This window comes from Lagenorhynchus albirostris, chromosome 11, assembly GCF_949774975.1.
Source record: "Lagenorhynchus albirostris chromosome 11, mLagAlb1.1, whole genome shotgun sequence".
Lineage (NCBI taxonomy): Eukaryota > Metazoa > Chordata > Mammalia > Artiodactyla > Delphinidae > Lagenorhynchus > Lagenorhynchus albirostris.
Genome location: NC_083105.1, coordinates 100,927,275 through 100,944,974, shown reverse-complemented (window position 1 = coordinate 100,944,974; position 17,700 = coordinate 100,927,275). Strand labels below are relative to the sequence as shown.

The following is a 17,700-nucleotide window of genomic DNA, read 5'->3' as shown; positions in this document are numbered from 1 at the left end:
GAGTGCGGGCGGCTGGGCGGCGGGAGACGAGTGGGGGCGGCGTGCGGGCAGGCGGCCGCCCGCGTCGAGGGCCGGCTCGTGTCCGGTCGCGCCGGCACCCGCGGGGTGGGTCCGGCCTCGTCAGAACGTGTCCGTCAGGGGCTGCTCCGCCTGGGCCGGGGGTGCAGGGTGGTTCCGGGGGCCAGCGGAGGGGCCGTGGTGATGGCGGCATCCCGCCCCACGGCCGGTGCTCCGGAGGGGTGAGCGCGGGCCGGGCCGGGCCGGGCCTGTAGGTTCGGCCGGGATCCCGAAGCGTGGATGCGGGCGGGTGGGGTGGAATCACGGCTTCGCCTGGACCCGAGCCCGTACACGCCGCCCACGCCCGCCTGCTGCCCGGTACCGCCTGGTCGCGGGTCAGCAGCTGAAAACCACTCTAAAGCTTGTCGCCCAGGTGGCCTTGCCGCGGACAAGACCCGTTTTTCTCTTTCATCGGGTTTTATTTATGTGAGAGCAGCGCTCTGTGAAGTTGGTTTACTGCTTTTTTTTTTTTTCTTTTCCCTGAAGTCAAGAGAAGAAGAATCTGCGTTTCCAGGTATAAATATGGAAGCGCCAGGAGGAGATCCCGTTAAAATTCAGCATCCTCGTTGAATTCGGATGGTGCTCGCTCACTTGTGGGCATTCGGTCAGTCTTAAGTGAGTGAATTTAAGGCAGTAAATTTCTCGGCTACTAGATGTATGGTGTGACTCATGATTTTTGGAAGGAAAAATGGAATTGACTTTGAAATTGAGACCAGGAGGCAAAGAGGATTTTAAGTTTTTGGACCTGAAGTTTCAATGGATAATTTTAAAGTTTGTCCCTCTTTTTCTTCCCAAAGAAACCTGCTCTTTAATTTTAAAATGGACCTCAAAGGGGAATGTGTGAGTCACCAAGTGTTTCTTCTGCTGTAGGTTCAGTCACTGGTTAACTGACTTGTTGCCGAGAGGGAGTGGAATTAATGTCTCTGACTTTTTTGGCTTCCGGTTGTGTGTTTAGGACGTTTTTGATGAAATACATGGATAGAGTTTTTGGTATTAGTACCTTTCAGTGTGAAGGATAGCATCTGACTTTCAAGTTTCCCGTGACTTTTTTTTTTTCTTTGAATGATGAGACCATTTTCCCATGAGGCAGAGTTATTTTCAACAAAGTAGAAAAATTATGAACAAACACTACTTCAGACCTTTTTCCTGTATCTGAAATATTTAGTGGAAATTGGAGATGGAATTTGAAACAGCACTCTCAGATGCCTGGCTGAGGTTAGGTGCTTGCATTGTAGATTCCCCTGGAGATGACAGTGGTCAGCTAGTTGCCGGAACTTGAGCCTCTCTGGCCTTCTGTTCCTGATACAGGATTGAAGATGTGATGAGAGAGACTTCTCCGCGTGATGTGACCTTGTGACCCAGGGTTGACTGAGAAAGTCCTAGTGTATGGTTTGTCCATATGCTATGATTTTTCTTCAGAAATACAAACAGCAGTGATGGCTGGAGGTTATGTCTTGGCCAGGCTTGTTATCCTCTCTCAAATTCTCTCTCTTTCAAAGGCTTCATCAGATGAACTAATTGTTGGCAGACAGACTTACCCAGTGCTTAAAAATACTTAGATTAACTAATACGTGACTACAGTATGTTTGGCAGATATCAAAAGCTACAGTAAAAGCCTAATAACGTCTAACATGCATGTATTTCTTCAAATATGAAGGCTACATAGAGACCTAGGAAGGAAAGAAGAATCCCTGTAATAAATTTCCTTTCCATGCAGACAGACTCAGACGTTTTTGGAATACTTTTCATTTCTGGCTTCTCTTATTCTTTCCTATGGAAATGCTGCTGTTTCCCCTGCCTTTGTGCCCACTGAAAGAAGAAGTTAACATTTCTTCTTCCCAAGAGGAAAAGTATGCTTGAGTTACTCAGAAGAGGAGCTGAAGCTGCCTTGCTTCTCCGTGTTTGAGGATTTTAGGACTGGAAGGGGCCTTGATAATCCTTAGTTCTATTCAAGAGTAGTTCTCAGTGGAATTGTTAAGGCTTCTTTCCAACTAAAATTTCCTGTGGTCTGCTTTTACTTCCTCTGAGGCAGTTCACTAGGAAGAAGCTCTTTGTACTAAATCTGTGCTGCCTCATCAGACTTTCTTACTGTTAGTAAAGGCTGCGCCATTTTCCTGTCCCGGTTAGAGCTTGAATCTGCTGATGCCTGAGAAGAGACACACTGTCGACATTGCGATGGCTGTGCTGTCTTTATTAACTCTTAGTACTTGTTATGAGTCTTGGTAATGAGGATTGGCATCTCTGACCCTTTGCTGTAGAACTTCTGTGACAACATTAATGATTATCGTTGTATCATAGAAGTCGCGAGGACCCCTGGGAGGCCACAGTTCTGAAGGGGATTGCATTAGTACTTGAGTTGTTTATCAGGTCCCTTGCTGTTTTACCACAAGGCATTGTGGCGAGGGGGAAGCGCTGGAGGCTTCCACTGGGTTCCTGAGCTCTCGTCCCAGCTTTTCCACTGTCCAGCAGTGCGATGTTGAAGCACTCATCTACTTCTTTGGCTTCAGTTTTCTCCTCTGGAATAATAGGGCTTCTTCAGATTCCCTCCATGATTTATACTGAATTAATAAAATAACATATTTTTAACTGCACATAGCTCAGATGTCAAAAGGTACAAAATGATATTCAGTGGAAAGTATGTCTTTTCTCATTGTCTTTGTGTCACTTAGTTCGTTCGTTGGCAGGTTTCTTAGGGGGATCTTCCAAAGGTATTCTGTATATTAAGTAATCTCTTCATTTTCCTTTCCTCTTCTTAAAACGTGATGATTTTGAGGGCTTCCCTGGTGGCGCAGTGGTTGAGAGTCCGCCTGCCGATGCAGGGGACACGGGTTCGTGCCCCGGTCCGGGAAGATCCCACATGCCGCGGAGCGGCTGGGCCTGTGAGCCATGGCCGCTGAGCCTGCGCTCCGCAATGGGAGAGGCCACAACAGTGAGAGGCCCGCGTACCGGGGAAAAAAAAAAGTGATGATTTTGAGTTTTAGGGTAGAATACGATAATGTAAACTCTGATATCTGCATTCGTCATGGGCAAGATATATTTTTAGACTGTGAACTATAGTTCCTTCAGGTTTTTTTTTCTGTGATAATTAATGTGTAGAAAATAAGCCTTGTAGGAAGAAAACAAGAATTATTTTTCAGCCAACCTTCCTGAAAAATAAATCATTGCTTCTTAGATTTGCTGGAAGAAATGTTAATAAATACATAGTTTGCCTTTGATTTTAGGTTTTAGAATGAAGCAAGTTTATAGAGGGTTGACTTATTTTCCAATTGAAATTCAGTGTAATTTTGTTAAGGCAATTTGATATGTCATATAAGCCAGGGGCAAAGTAGAAGGAGATGTTTTGACTGAGTGCAGTTGGCAAGCTGTGCTTTTACAAAGGGAGCTCTGTCAAGATGAAACGATCAATAATGATGGCTTACATTTGTGTATCCTTTGCAGTGTTCTTAGAGCTTTCATGTACATGATCTCTTTTGAGCTTCACAACTCTGAAGAGAGCACGGCCCCTGTTGTTATCTTTGTTTTATAGATAGGGAAATTAAGGCTGGGAAAGGGTGTAATATAGCTAAGTTACAAGACAAGTAAATGATGTAATCAAAACTAAAATCTAGAAGTAAAACTGGGCTTTTGACTTCTAGTCTCCTCTCTTCTTTTTCTCAATTATTATCAAAATGTGTTCCAGATATTTCTGGATGCCATTCGTGCACATAAATGCTAACAACTGATACTGATTACATCCTAGTAATTATTTTTAGGGCAAACAGTTGAAGAAATTGGTCATTTTAGCAAAGTACAAATGAGTATTAATTTCATCCAATGGAATGGGAGTGGAAATATTTATTTGGTGTTGTTAGGCAAAAAAGTGTACTTTCATCTTTACACAAGAGAGAAGGGAAATAAGTAACATTACTGGAGAGAAACTATAACCCCTGAGGAAAGGAGAATCCAGCAAAAGGTGGAGTGCACTGTGATTCTGAGTAATGTCCTTTTTTAAATCTATAAAGAATAAATGGGGGGACTTCCCTGGTGGTTCGGTGGTTAAAAATCCACCTGCTAATGCAGGGAACATGGGTTTGAGCCCTGGTCCGGGAAGATCCCACATGCCGTGGAGCAACTAAGCCCGTGTGCCACAACTACTGAGCCCACGTGCCACAACTACTGAGCCCGTACGCCTAGAGCCTGCAATGAGAAGCCACCGCCGTGAGAAGCCTGCGCACTGCAACGAAGAGTAGCCCTCACTCGCTGCAACTAGAGAAAGCCCACGCGCAGCAACGAAGACCCAACACAGCCAAAAAGAAAAAAAAAAAGAATAAATGGGTTCTTGAACTTCTGGATCAAGTCATTCATTTTAAATAACCTTTCTGTTTGGCTCGCTTAAAAGAATGCTTTTTGCTTTTGCTCCGTGGGACATGCAAAATGGAGAGGGCTTCATGTAAAGCAGTTTTCCTTGCTGCATTCTCTGGGGCCAAATGAATCATCTGATCGGTTGCCAAGTTTTCCTTCTCATTGCCTCTCTCTCCCCAAGCAATTTTCCCTTCTCTCTGATTGTCTCTACTGAATGGGCTTCTTTGGAAATGGATCTTCATTCTCTAGCTTCAATTAAGTTAGCTCCAGATTGTGGCAGTCATTCAAGTAGAAGACAGCTGAGCCTAGAATATTAACAATTCTCTGCTGATGCGGGAGGTTAGATTTCTAAGGAGTCTTTCTGGCAGTTCTAATTGATCTTTATGTGCCTTTTCCCAGAAGCAATGTTTTGTTCCAGCCAGATGTGCTCTTAAGTCTCAGTGCATGTGAAAATATGGCCTCCTATATTGACATTTGGGATTTGGACAAGGTGAATCTATTTGTCAGTTGACTTAGAGAAAATTCCTTTATTAATAGCTATTGACCCAACTACCTGACACTGTAATCAGTTCAGACACAATGAAATCTGATGACTCTTTTCCAATAGTATTTATACTGTAATCAACTGCTCCCAAGGGCTTCTTCAAAATCCATTCACTAGCTTCGAAATTCTGCTGCCTAAAAATACCAGTGTGTGTGGGGGGGAATACCAGTGAACTGGCATTTTGACTGAAAAGATTCTTGGTAGACTTACTGAAATACCGTAATAATGAAATCCCAGACTCTCTGCTGACCATTTGAATATTTGTGGTCCAGAGGTGCAGGTCTGCAGGCTGAGGCGGGTGGCACTGGGACTTGTGGTTGAATTCTAGCTCTTCCACTCATCTGCTGTCTGACCTTGAGCAGATAGCTTCCGCTCTGAGTTTGATACCTGTGAAATGGGATTGTAGGTTTATTGTGAGAATTAGATGAGACGGTATGTAGAGGCTTTAATGTAGTTTCTGGCACGCAGTAGCTCTTTACTAAACGGAACTGCGCTGCACCTGGCAATGTGACGACGTATTAATGTTTCAGCATCAATAAAAATTCAAAATTTTGAAGATTTATTTAACACAAGGAGAAATCTAGAAGTGTTTAGGTTTCCAGCATTAGAAAGGCTATGAAGAAGTTTTAAAGAGGTGGTAATATCATGGTGAAATTATTTAAAGTCCTGTCAGTGAAGACAAGATTAAGGTAATACATTTGTTTGTAGGCTTAAAAAAGTTGTAATGTAGGGAATTCCCTGGCGGTGCAGTGGTTAAGACTCTGCGCTTTCACAGCAGGGGACACGGGTTGGATCCTTGGTCAGGGAACTAAGATCCTGCATGCCATGTGGTGTGGCTAAAAAAAAAAAAAAAAAAGTTGTAGAGCAAAAATCTTATTGATAGCAGTCGTTGCATTTATTGAGTGCTTATATGGGCTAAATCTCATTTAATCTTCACAGTAACTTTCTGATTTAGTGCTCAGTTATCCTCATTTTGTAGATGAGGTTAAGTTGTGTTAGAAACCACTCTAACCACAGACCCGTGCTTCCCTAAATGGGGAATTTGACCCTTTCGTTTGGTCTGCGCCAGGGGTCAGCAAACCTATCCTGTAAGGAACCAAATGATAAATATTTTGTCCTTTGTGGGCCATACGGTCTCTGTCCCAGCTACTCACCTTTGCTGTTCTAGGGTAAAAGCAGCTGTAGGGAATACATAAAGGAATGTGCAGTAAATGAAAGGGTATGGCTGTTTCAGAAAGGCTTTAGCTATAGACAGTAAAATTGAATTTGATATAACTTGTGCATGTCATAAAATATTATTATTCTGATTTTTTTTTAACCTTTTAAAAATGAAAAAAACATTCTTAGCTTATGGGCAGTACGGACATAAGCAGTGGGCCGAATTTGGCCCAGAGGCTGTAGTTTGCAGACCCCTGTGCTGAGTCACAAGATAAGGATGTTTCTTCCTGGACAGTCATATTTATTCATATTATGAATATTATTATAAGACAGAAGTGGGGTTTTTGTTAAAATAGAGCCAGTAATAATGTAATGTAGAATGCAAAGTTAAATTAATTTTCAGGGTAAAACTTGAGGTTCTAAAGATAGAGTATTGTAGATGGTTTCTTTGGGCTATACTTCCCCTCCTTTCCCTATGAAATCACTCTCTTCGGCTGTTAGAGGCACTTTGATGGAAATATTGCCTGAACAAAGCGACATAAACATCAGTGTGCCAATAATAGATTATTAGATATAAAATTAGACTTTAAAGGCTATTTATATGTCCATAAGTTGGAGGGAAGTAATGACTAGTGACTGGTTCTGTGAAATCACAAAAGTAAAACGTGGGGTATGGAAAGCTTTCCTGTTTCACTACTCTTGTCTCTGATTACAGCTGCTGTTGTAATTACTAATTATAATTATAAATGTATAATTACTCATACTCTTTTACTCTCAAAAATGTCTGGTTTGGAAAAGAAGGTTTTTTTGATACCCTACCTTTGAGGCGACTTGTTGACAGTTTGTGTATATCCTGGAGTTCTGTGCCTGTGGACATCACACACATCTTTTTTTTTTCCCCCACTTGGAAAAATATAATCTTTATATACTGAAAATACAGTATATATTACTGTACCTTATTTTTAATAGCTATATTGAGGTATAATTTACATACTGAAAAATACACCCATTTTAAGTATGCAATTCAGTAGTTCTTAGCGTGTTTGCAGAGTTTTGCAACTATTACCAAAATCTAATCTTAGAACATTCCCATCATACACACCCCCCCCCACCAAAGAAACCTGCCCATTTACAGTCATTCCCTTGTCCCCTCCCCTACTCCTAGCCCAAGACAGCCACTAATCTACTTTCTGCCTCTACGGATTTGCCTCCTCTGGACATTTCATATAAGTGGAATTGTACGATACGTGGTATTTTGTGACTGGATTCTGTGACTGTGACTTAGCAAAATGTTTCTGCGGTACATTCATGTTATTATGTGCTGCATATATCAGTACTTCATTCCTTTTTATTGCTGAATAATATTCTCTTGTATGGCTATGCCACGTTTTGTTTATCCATTCAGTTAATTGATGGGCATTTGAGTTGTTTCCACTTTTTGGCTATACCGAGTAATACTGCTATATGACCACTCGTGTCCAGGTCTTTGTGAGAACATGTATTCTCACTTCTCTTGCGTATACATCCAAGTAGGGCTGTCGGGTCATGTGGTGACTCTGTTTTACAGCTTGAGGAACTATCAGACTGCTTTCCAGAATGGCTGCGGCAGTTTATGGGACCACCACCAAGTTTCTCTGCATCCTCACCAATGCTTGTTATCATCTGTCTTTTTCATTATTGTTGTCCTAGTGGATGTGAAATAGCATCTCATTGTGGTTTTGATTTGTTTCCCTAACGATGAATAATATGAAGGGTTTTTAAAATTATTTATTTATTTATTTTTGTTGCGTTGGGTCTTCGTGGCTGCGCAGGCTTTCTCGTTGCGGCGAGTGGAGGCTACTCTTCCTTGCTGTGCGCGGGCTTCTCATTGCGGCGGCTTCTCCTGCTGCAGGGCTTGGGCTCTAGGTGTGCGGGCCGCAGTAGTTGTGGCAGGTGGGCTCAGTAGTGGCTCGCGGGCTCTAGAGCGCAGGCTCAGTAGTTGTTGCGCACGGGCTCCGTGGCTTGTGGGATCTTCCCGGACCAGGGCTTGAACACGTGTCCCCTGCATTGGCAGGCGGATTCTTAACCACTGCACCACCAGGGAAGTCCCTATGAAGCATTTTTTTCATGTGTTTATTGGTCACTCCTGTATCTTTAGAGAAATGTTTATTCATTTACTTCGCCAGTTTTAATTGGGTTATTTGTCTTTTTATTACTTAATTGTAAGAGTTGTATATATATTCTGGATGCAAGTGCCTATCAGATAAACGTTTTGCAAATGTTCTCTCATCTATAGATAGTATTTTCAATTGCTGATAGTGTCATTTGACATGTGGATATTTTTTATTTTGATGTACACGTAGTCCAATTAGTTAATTTTTCGCTTTATTCCTTTTGCTTTTGGTGTCGTGTCTAAGAAGTCAGTGCCTAGCCCAAGCCTACAAAGATTTACTCCTGTGTTCTAAGGGTTTCAAAGTTGTAGCTCTTATATTTAGGTCTTTGATCCATTTTGAGTTAATTTTTATGTATGCTGTGAGGTAGAGGTCCAGATTCATCCTTCTACATGTGGATATCCAGTTGCCCTAGGACCGTTTGTTGAAAAACTGTTGAGCCTTTTTTTTTTTAGTAAACATTTTTTATTCATTTTAATTAGATTTTAAGCTGCTTCTCTCTTTGGAGGCTTTTAAAAAGAAAACCAAATTAGGTCCACTTCAATGTCCAGCGATTTTCTTTTATGAAACTTGTATGATGCCAGCAGGTCATATCTTAGCTCCGCAATAATATCTATCTTGATTTTCTGTTCTGCAGCTTTCTTTTGAATATGTTCTCTAGTGAGGATTTGTGTAAAGAATATACTGCTGTTCTTGCCATTTCCAAAGCAGTCTTCAGAAAGGCCATATCTGTCCCTTTATTATTTTTGGTCCCAAAGGGAGGATTCATAATTACTGTATCAAATGACTTGGACATTCTGTTAGATAATGAGCACACATCACACTGAACCATGTCAACATTTGTTAACTCAGGCTCTTCTACATTCCTGTTAAATATTTCCAGTGCATCTTCATCTATGTCAAATCCAACACACAACCCTGCTCCCAGCATTGCAGTTCCGATGCTAAGCACTCCACAGCCACATCCTAGATCTGCAACCACTTTATTTTCAATGTCATCATGTGTGTTATGAATCGTATAGAGCATACATGCTGCAATGTGCGGCCTGGTTGGATGCTGTTCTAGAAGGAGCTTGGACTTTTCGAATCCATCCACTTGTTGCAGGTGACTGTCTAGTTCCCTAAGCCTTAATTTCTTCATGTTTTAAAAAGTGTGCGTTGGCAGGGTTTAACAGCGCTGGATCTGCAGAGGAACCTACTTCACCTGGATCTCCCTGCCAACTCTGATCCCCTGCCCCTTTTTTCAGCGCTGCGGGCTGAGGGCCAGCCTGGGAACGCAGGGCGCGAAAAGTACACCCGGCTCAGGCGGTTCTCGCTCTCCTCCCCGCGCCAGCGGTGGGCAGAGTCCTCGGCCAGCCTTCGACCCTCCTCCAGGGTACCCCGGGCCGAGATTGGACTGGAGTCGCTGAGGGCTCCTCACGCCGCGTCTCTGCCTGAGCCTTTTTTTTTTTTTTTTTTTTTTTTGGCGGTACGTGGGCCTCTCACTGTTGTGGCCTCTCCGGTTGCAGAGCACAGGTTCCGGGCACGCAGGCTCAGCGGTGGCCATGGCTCACGGGCCCAGACGCTCCGCGGCATGTGGGATCTTCCCGGACCGGGGCACGAACCCGCGTCCCCGGCATCGGCAGGTGGACTCCCAACCACTGCGCCACCAGGGAAGCCCTGCCTGAGCAGGGTGTCAGGCAGGTGTCATAGATTGCTTTACAACTCAGTACTTTAGATTCACCTTATTCTTTTTAATGACCACAAAGTATCATTTTTCATAAATGTATCTTATTAATTGCTCACCTGTTGACAGACATGAATATTATGTTCAGTTTTTTCCTTTTGAAAACAGACAGTAATGCTTGTTATATGTATCTTTGTTGTTACATGTATCTTTGTATGTTTGGCCGAGTATTTTGTAAATTTAGTATGTTTGGAGATGCAGAGTTTAAATTTTGGTTAAGGCTGCTAAATTTCCCTCCAAAAAGGTTATAAAGTTTTTCTTTAACAGATGATGAATGCCCATTTTGAAGTGGAGCAATTGTCCATTCTTGTTGCTCAGTCCCTTGTATGTACAAAATTAGTGCACGGTAGGCGCCTAGTAAATATTTACAGGTGATAAAGATGAGTGTAAAACGGAGGGGCTGTTTGCAGTTTGGATCAGAGCCAATTTAAGCTGATCAGGTAAGGCAAGAATATACAGTTGACCCTTGAACAACATGGGTTTGAACTGAGTGGGTCCACTTACTTGCAGACTTTTTTTCAATAAATATGTACTGCAATACTACACGATCTGTGGTTGGTTGGTCAGTTGAATCCTAGGATGGGGAACCTCAGATACAGAGGGCCGGCTGTAAGGTTGTAGTCAGATTTGGGACTGATTTTTGACTTGAGGAGGTTCGACACCCCTAACCCTCACATCCTTCAAGGGTCAAAGCAGTATTCAACAGCTAACAGCAAATTGATGTATCAAAGTAGGAACAATGGTAGCCAAGATTATGTAGCAAACAGAGCATCATTCTTTGTAGATGAAACAAAGCTTATTGTTTGTTGAGTCCAAGATTTTCTGGCAATTGTAATAGAGAGTTGCCACAAAAACTTTATCAGAAGTATATAATAAAATAAATTTTGATTGACAAGTGCAAGAGATCTGGTTAGAAAAATATAGTTGAATGTGTAATGGGACGATATGCCACCTTGGAGGTGCTACAATTATTAATCATTTGGCTCTCAAATGCATTTTGATAAAGAAATGAACAGTGCAGTGAGTTCAAATTTGAGGATGTGTTTAAAAATCATTGCTGCCAGCTTTTGTCATATAGAATAATGATCTCAGACTGACTATTTCTGGCCAGCAAACAGACTAAAGGTCTGTTATATGATATAACCAATACTACAGTATAGTTTGAAACTTTGTCCCAATGAAACACATAACTGACAGAGGAAAATAAATGAGAAAACAAAAGAACAGAGCAGAAGGCTCTATCATCCCAGCAACTGGATTGATTGTGCCTCTAAGAGATTTACCTTTCTGATAGTAGACTACGGTATGTGTTCAGCCAGTAGTGTAGGTTCTATTTTATTAAATCTGTGAAAGGTTCATTTGAGGCTTAAAACTAAAAAACAATAACAGTTTTTTCCTTTAAAAAAATCATTTTAGGCTTACAGTAACCACTGTTGAAATTATTTCTCATAATTAGGCAAGGTAACGGGTTATTCTTTAAAATTTTATTAATTATTTTCCATAGTCATACAGCTATAAAATGGGGATGATAATATCTTTTACCTACTTCAAAGTCAAATCAAGGGATGATTAGTTAGAGTATTTCATTAAGTCATAAGTAAGAGGAATGTTTTTCATGTACCTTTAAAATTCATTCATCACGGGACTTCTCTGGTGATGCAGTGGTTAAGAATCTGCCTGCCAGTGCTGGGAACACGGGTTTGAGCCCTGGTCCAGGAAGATCTCACATGCCACGGAGCAACTAAGCCCGTGCGCCACAACTACTGAGCCTGCGCTCTAGAGCCCGTGAGCCACAACTGCTAAGCCCGTGTGCCACAGCTAGTGAAGCCTGTGCACCTAGAGCCTGTGCTCCACAACAGGAGAAGCCACCACAATGAGAAGCCCACACACTGCAATGCAGAGTAGCCCCCGCTCGCCGCAGCTTGAGAAAGCACGCGCGCAGCAACGAAGACCCAATGCAGCCAAAAATAAATAATAAATAATTTATAAAGTTCATCCATCAGACATTTATTTTACATCCTCCACATTCTAGGCACCACACGCCCTTAGTAATGTTGGTGACGTTAGAAAGTGCTGAGGTTTGTAAGTTTCTTTGGTAATTTTGCTTTTCTTTTGAGTATTAGAAGTGTTTTAATATTTATTTATTTGGCTGCACCGGGTCTAAGTTGCAGCACGTGGGATCTTTAGTTGCGGCATGTGGGATCTAGTTCCCTGACCAGGGATCGAACCCAGGCTCCCTGCATTGGGAGCGCAGAGTCTTCGCTACTGGACCACCAGGGAAGTTCTTGTAACTAGTTTCTGAGACTGAAAAGTATCATTTGTCATGTTGTGAAGCAATATTATAGTCAGCGAAAGAAGTGTTCACTCAGGCTGCTGTTAGGAAAGCCATGGGCTGCGCACAGCCTTCATCTGGCAAGTCTTTTCCTGCTGCACTCCTGGCAGGATTGGTGTTGACTTCCTGCAGAACCACAGAAGAAGCCTGTTCAGCTCCCCGCATCAGGGGCCAGATGGCAGCTAGGTGCTGGTTACAGCATCCCTATTATCTGGCATAGTGTAGGATACAGCGAGAAGTACTCCTTGACTGTAGAGCAGCAATGAATGTTGTTATTGGCAGCTAGAAAAATTTATTTATTTTTTGCAGGCTGAGAGAACTTGACAGGAATGTTAAAAGTGTAGGATAATCGTGGAATCTAGCAGGTCACTGATACATTACTAAATGCTTCAAATTGTTTGGCAGCATGGTCTGTTAGGTACAGCTGTGGACCGGCAATCGAATGAGTAATGTTTTAAGGTAGGCTCTGAGTTTCTCACATATTTGATCTTGGGCACATTTCTTTATTGTTTCATATCATCCGCCTTCCTTAGAAATACTGCATATGTAATTTAGGTGCTAGAATAAAGGACGTGTGGATTTTAAGTGTACTCAGTACATGACTATGAAATAGACGTCTAGCAAAATGTCTGTTTTCTTTTTTTCCTCTAATTTCTTATTTTGAAAAAATTTAAATACTCTGGAAAGTTGCAAGAAAAGTACAGTTGATAACCTGTGCCCTTCACGTAGATTCATTGCCTTTTAAAAAAATTAATTATTAATTTTTGGCTGCATTAGGTCTTTGTTGCTATGCGCGGGCTTTCTCTAGTTGTGGTGAGCAGGGGCTACTCTTCGTTGTGGTGCGCGGGCTTCTCATGGCGATGGCTTCTCTTGTTGTGGTGCACGGGCTCTAGGCGCGCGGGCTTCAGTAGTTGTGGCACGTGGGCTCAGTAGTTGTGGTGCACGGGCTTAGTTGCTCCGCGGCATGTGGGATCTTCCCGGGCCAGGGCTTGAACCCGTGTCCCCTGCATTGGCAGGCGGATCCTTAACCACTGCACCACCAGGGAAGTCCCATGAAGACTTATTCTTATGTTTTCTTCTAAGTTTTATAGTTGTAGCTCTTACATTTTGGTCTTTGATCCATTTTGAGATTGGTGCCCATAAACAAAGTTGGGCAGGTCGAGCACGTTCTCAGAAAATTCTCTGTGTGTATTCTGCAGCAGAGCCTTGTGGGTATCTTCAGTTTAGATTGTGGCTAATCAGCAACTGGAGAGCAGTCCAAGAGAATGGTGTTCTGTGGGCATTCCCATGGGCCACACTTGTGTGATAGATCTGTGTTCCTCAAAGATACATGTTTAAGGTTTTTCCTGTACCAATTAAACAGGAAATTTTCCATGAGAAAAGTGGGAGGAAAAACAGTAATTTCATTTCTTTTACTCTATAGGACTGCTTTTTGTTTTGTGTGGATTTACTAACCAGGCTTGTTTAGGCTTGCTATTCAACAACTTCGTTTCAAATGAAGGAAAGACACTATTAGAGGAAAAAATGCAAGTTTAGTAAGATCATATTCCAGTCTGACTAGAAATGCTAGTTCAGATTTATTATAAGTACATAAAATATCTTTATTATTTCTGCTAAGTTATAATTTAAAACTAGAGCACAGAGAAAGTGTAACTTTTGATCTAGAGGAGGTACCTAAGTGCAACAGTTATATAGCATCTTTTTAGTGCCTCTTCTGTTCCGGTCAGATGCTTTGATTGTACCACCCTGTTTATGTAAACTGTTCATCTTGCCCAGGCTTGATGAAAGGAATTAGTGGTGTCAGGATAAGGCATTAAAGACACACCTGTTTTCTTCACTGTTAGAGGTCTTAAGAGAAATGTTTGAGGACTTCAGTTGTGTTTCAGATTTTAGAGTTATTGAAGAGGTTTTAGCATTTTAAGGGGGGATAGAATGATTTTTTTTTCCATGCTAGAGGGTCTCACAGTTCTGGTTTAGTGAAGAGGACCAAGTGAGTTGGAGGAAAAGCAGATTCATAGCAGTAGCTGTTGAAAATACTAATCCATTACAGTGAGTTTACTTTTTGTCTTAGTTATTTTATGTAGGACTTTTTCAAGTGTATACTAATGTTCACTGGATACTAATAATCTATCACTGTATACATAAAGCTTGGTTTAAAAATACGTGAATGAGGATTAAAAACAGTAAGTAAATCCGGAGCATATCTAGATAGGGGCCCACAAAGTCGAGGCGAAACATAACATATCTGATATTTTTGTCGTTTGTCACTCTTTTAAATTAGGGAGAAAAACGAGAAGATTTATTTAACACTCAATGTTGTTGTTGCTATTCTTTTTTAAAAAAATTTATTATTTATTTTACTTTTGGCTGCGTTGGGTCTTTGTTGCTGCACGTGAGCTTTTCTCTAGTTATGGCAAGTGGGGGCTACTCTTCATTGCGGTGCGTGGGCTTCTCATTGCAGTGGCTTCTCTTGTTGAGGAGCATGGGCTGTAGGCACGCAGGCTTCAGTAGTTGTGAAACGCGGGCTCAGTAGTTGTGGCTCATGGGCTCTAGAGCGCAGCCTCAGTAGTTGTGGCACATGGGCTTAGTTGCTCTGTGACATGTGGGATCTTCCTGGACCAGGGCTTGAACCCGTGTCCCCTGCATTGGCTGGCGGATTCTTAACCACTGCGGCACCAGGGAAGCCCATGTTGTTGTTATTCTAAAACGTAAAGGTTATAAAGGAATTAATAGAGGGGACTGTCAGAGAACCAGAATGCACCTCCACATCTATATCTAAGGGGTTATTAAATCTGCTTACACGTTAGTAGTCAGGAAGAGCCTTGGACGTCGTATACAAATTCCAGGTTGCAATGCATTATTAAAATGCATAAAACCTCTAAAATGTAGGAATGTGGTGGTTAACCGTTAAACGAAAGTGCTTTGGGGTGTTTACCACAAATGCTGGAAAGCCATTCTTCCCTTTGTAGCCATGGAATTTGTCTTATTAAATAAGATTTTGTATTTATAGTTTTTTTTCTGGCAATCAACTCCTAGTAAAAAATTTATAGTACAAATAATTGAGAACCACTTCTGCCTTGTTTTATACTTTACTGTTTCTAAGAATGAAGAGTCACAAAATCTTAAATTAGGAAATTGTCAGAAATAGAAAAGACTTTAGAGAGAGCTTAAAGACATTCAGAAGGGTTTGGTTTATCAGTTGAAGACAGTCATTTGATTCCATTTTTGTGGACTTCCGTCAGTCAAGCAAATCTGTCTCCTGACGGTATTAAATCTTGTCTGTTCATCCGTACTTGCAGTCTACTGTGATGACTGGCATAGAGTTTTGTATTGTTTTGTTTTGTTTTTGGCTGGGCCACGCAGCTTGCGGGATCTTAGTTCCCCAACCAGGGATCGAACACGGCCCCCCCCCCGCCCCCCCATCAGTGGAAGTGTGGAGTCCTAACCACTGGACCACCAGGGAATTCCCTGGCATAGTGTTTTATTAATTCTTTTATTGAAGAGGAAGTTAAATGACTTGCTAGATCTAAAGGAAGTCAATGGCCTTAGTAAGATGCTATAGAGTATCTAACTTTCTGTCTCCTAGAGCTAGCTTCAAAAAAGAAGTAGAATATATTTGATTTTTAGGTGTAATTTAGACTTTGCAAAGGGACCAGGATTAGTGTCTGCTTCTGCATGGCTCTCCAGGTCTGTTTCTTTATCTTCAAAGTGTGAAAGATAATAGTACCTAATTCATAGGACTGTTTTGAGGAATAAATAAAATAATACATTAAAAATACTTAGCACTGGGACTTCCCTGGTGGCGCAGTGGATAAGAATCCACCTGCCAATGCAGGGGACATGGGTTCGATCCCTGGTCTGGGAAGATCCCACATGCCACGGAGCAACTAAGCCCGTGTGCCACAACTACTGAAGCCCGCGTGCCTAGAGCCAGTGCTCTGCAACAAGAGAAGCCACTGCAATGAGAAGCCTGCGCACTACAATGAAGAGTAGCCCGTGCTCGCCGTAGCTAGAGAAAGCCCGTGCACAGCAACAAAGACCCAACGCAGCCAAAAATAAAAAAAAAAAAAAAAAAAAAAAAAATATACTGAAAGCTCATTATATTCCAGACACAGTGCTAAGTTTTTTTTTTTTTTTTAATCAGTGATAATTCTGTCTTACCTTTGGTCAAACCATATAACCTCCCTGGACTAACTACTAGTCCTTATCTATGAAATGAAAGATTGAGGCTAGATAGTGCTGAATTCCCTTCAGCATTATTTCTGAAAATGCAAGACTGTAATGTAGTCCCTATTTAACTACACTTTATTAAGTAATTAATAAATATGAAAAATTGTTTAAACTCACTATATTAAGTAATTAATAAACATGAAAAATTATTTAGAAATTGTTTAAAGTCATCAAAACCATAAATTAAATCAAGAGGCCAATTTACCTATCAAATTAGCAAATGTTTTTAACTTTTAATATTCCTTTTTTATTGAAGTATAGTTGATTTACAATATTATATTAGTTATTACAAGATAATGACTATAATTCCCTGTGCTATACAATATATCCTTGTTGCTTATATCTTTTTTAAATAACTTAATTTATTTATTTATGCAGCAGGTTCTTATTAGTCATCAGTTTTATACACATCAGTGTATACATGTCAATCCCAATCGCCCGATTCAGCACACCACCATCCCCACCCCCCACCGCTTTCCCCCCTTGCTGTCCATACGTTGTTCTCTACATCTGTGTCTCAACTTCTGCCCTGCAAACCGGTTCATCTGTACTATTTTTCTAGGTTCCACATACATGCGTTAATATACGATATTTGCTTTTCTCTTTCTGACTTCACTCTGTATGACAGTCTCTAGATCCATCCACGTCTCAACAAATGACTCAATTTTATTCCTTTTTATGGCTAATATTCCACTGTATATATGTACCACAACTTCTTTATTCGTCTGTCGATGGGCATTTAGGTTGCTTCCATGACCTGGCTATTGTAAATAGTGCTGCAGTGAACATTGGGGTGCGTGTGTCTTTTTGAATTATGGTTTTCTCTGGGTATATACCCAGTAGTGGGATTGCTGGGTCATATGGTAATTCTATTTTTAGTTTTTTAAGGAACCTCCATACTGTTCTCCATAGTGGCTGTATCAATTTACATTCCCACCAACAGTGCAAGAGGGTTCCCTTTTCTCCACACCCTCTCCAGCATTTGTTGTTTATAGATTATTCATTTATTTATTTTTTGGTCACATTGGGTCTTCATTGCTGCACACGGGCTTTCTCTAGTTGCGGCGAGCGGGGGCTACTCTTCCTTGCAGTGCACGGGTTTCTCATTGTGGTGGCTTCTCTTGTTGTGGAGCATGGGTTCTAGGCATGCGGGCCTCAGTAG

General features: G+C 41.6%; 1 protein-coding gene and 1 pseudogene across 4 annotated transcripts in view; one reads left to right on the top strand and one right to left on the bottom strand.

The window, feature by feature from the left end:
* Positions 1-17,700, top strand: part of TULP3 (TUB like protein 3) — a 42,747-nt gene that overhangs the window by 253 nt on the left and 24,794 nt on the right. Inside the window, exon 2 of one of the 4 annotated variants that reach the window (XM_060164325.1) lies at positions 544-571. The exons of 2 other annotated variants lie outside the window; for them this stretch is intronic. In XM_060164325.1, the coding sequence (XP_060020308.1) occupies positions 544-571 (28 nt within the window). Of the gene's footprint in view, positions 1-543; positions 673-17,700 lie in introns of all 4 variants that reach the window. One more of the 4 variants, XM_060164328.1, reaches the window with a different exon arrangement.
* Positions 8,763-9,391, bottom strand: LOC132529292 (rRNA N6-adenosine-methyltransferase METTL5-like; annotated as a pseudogene).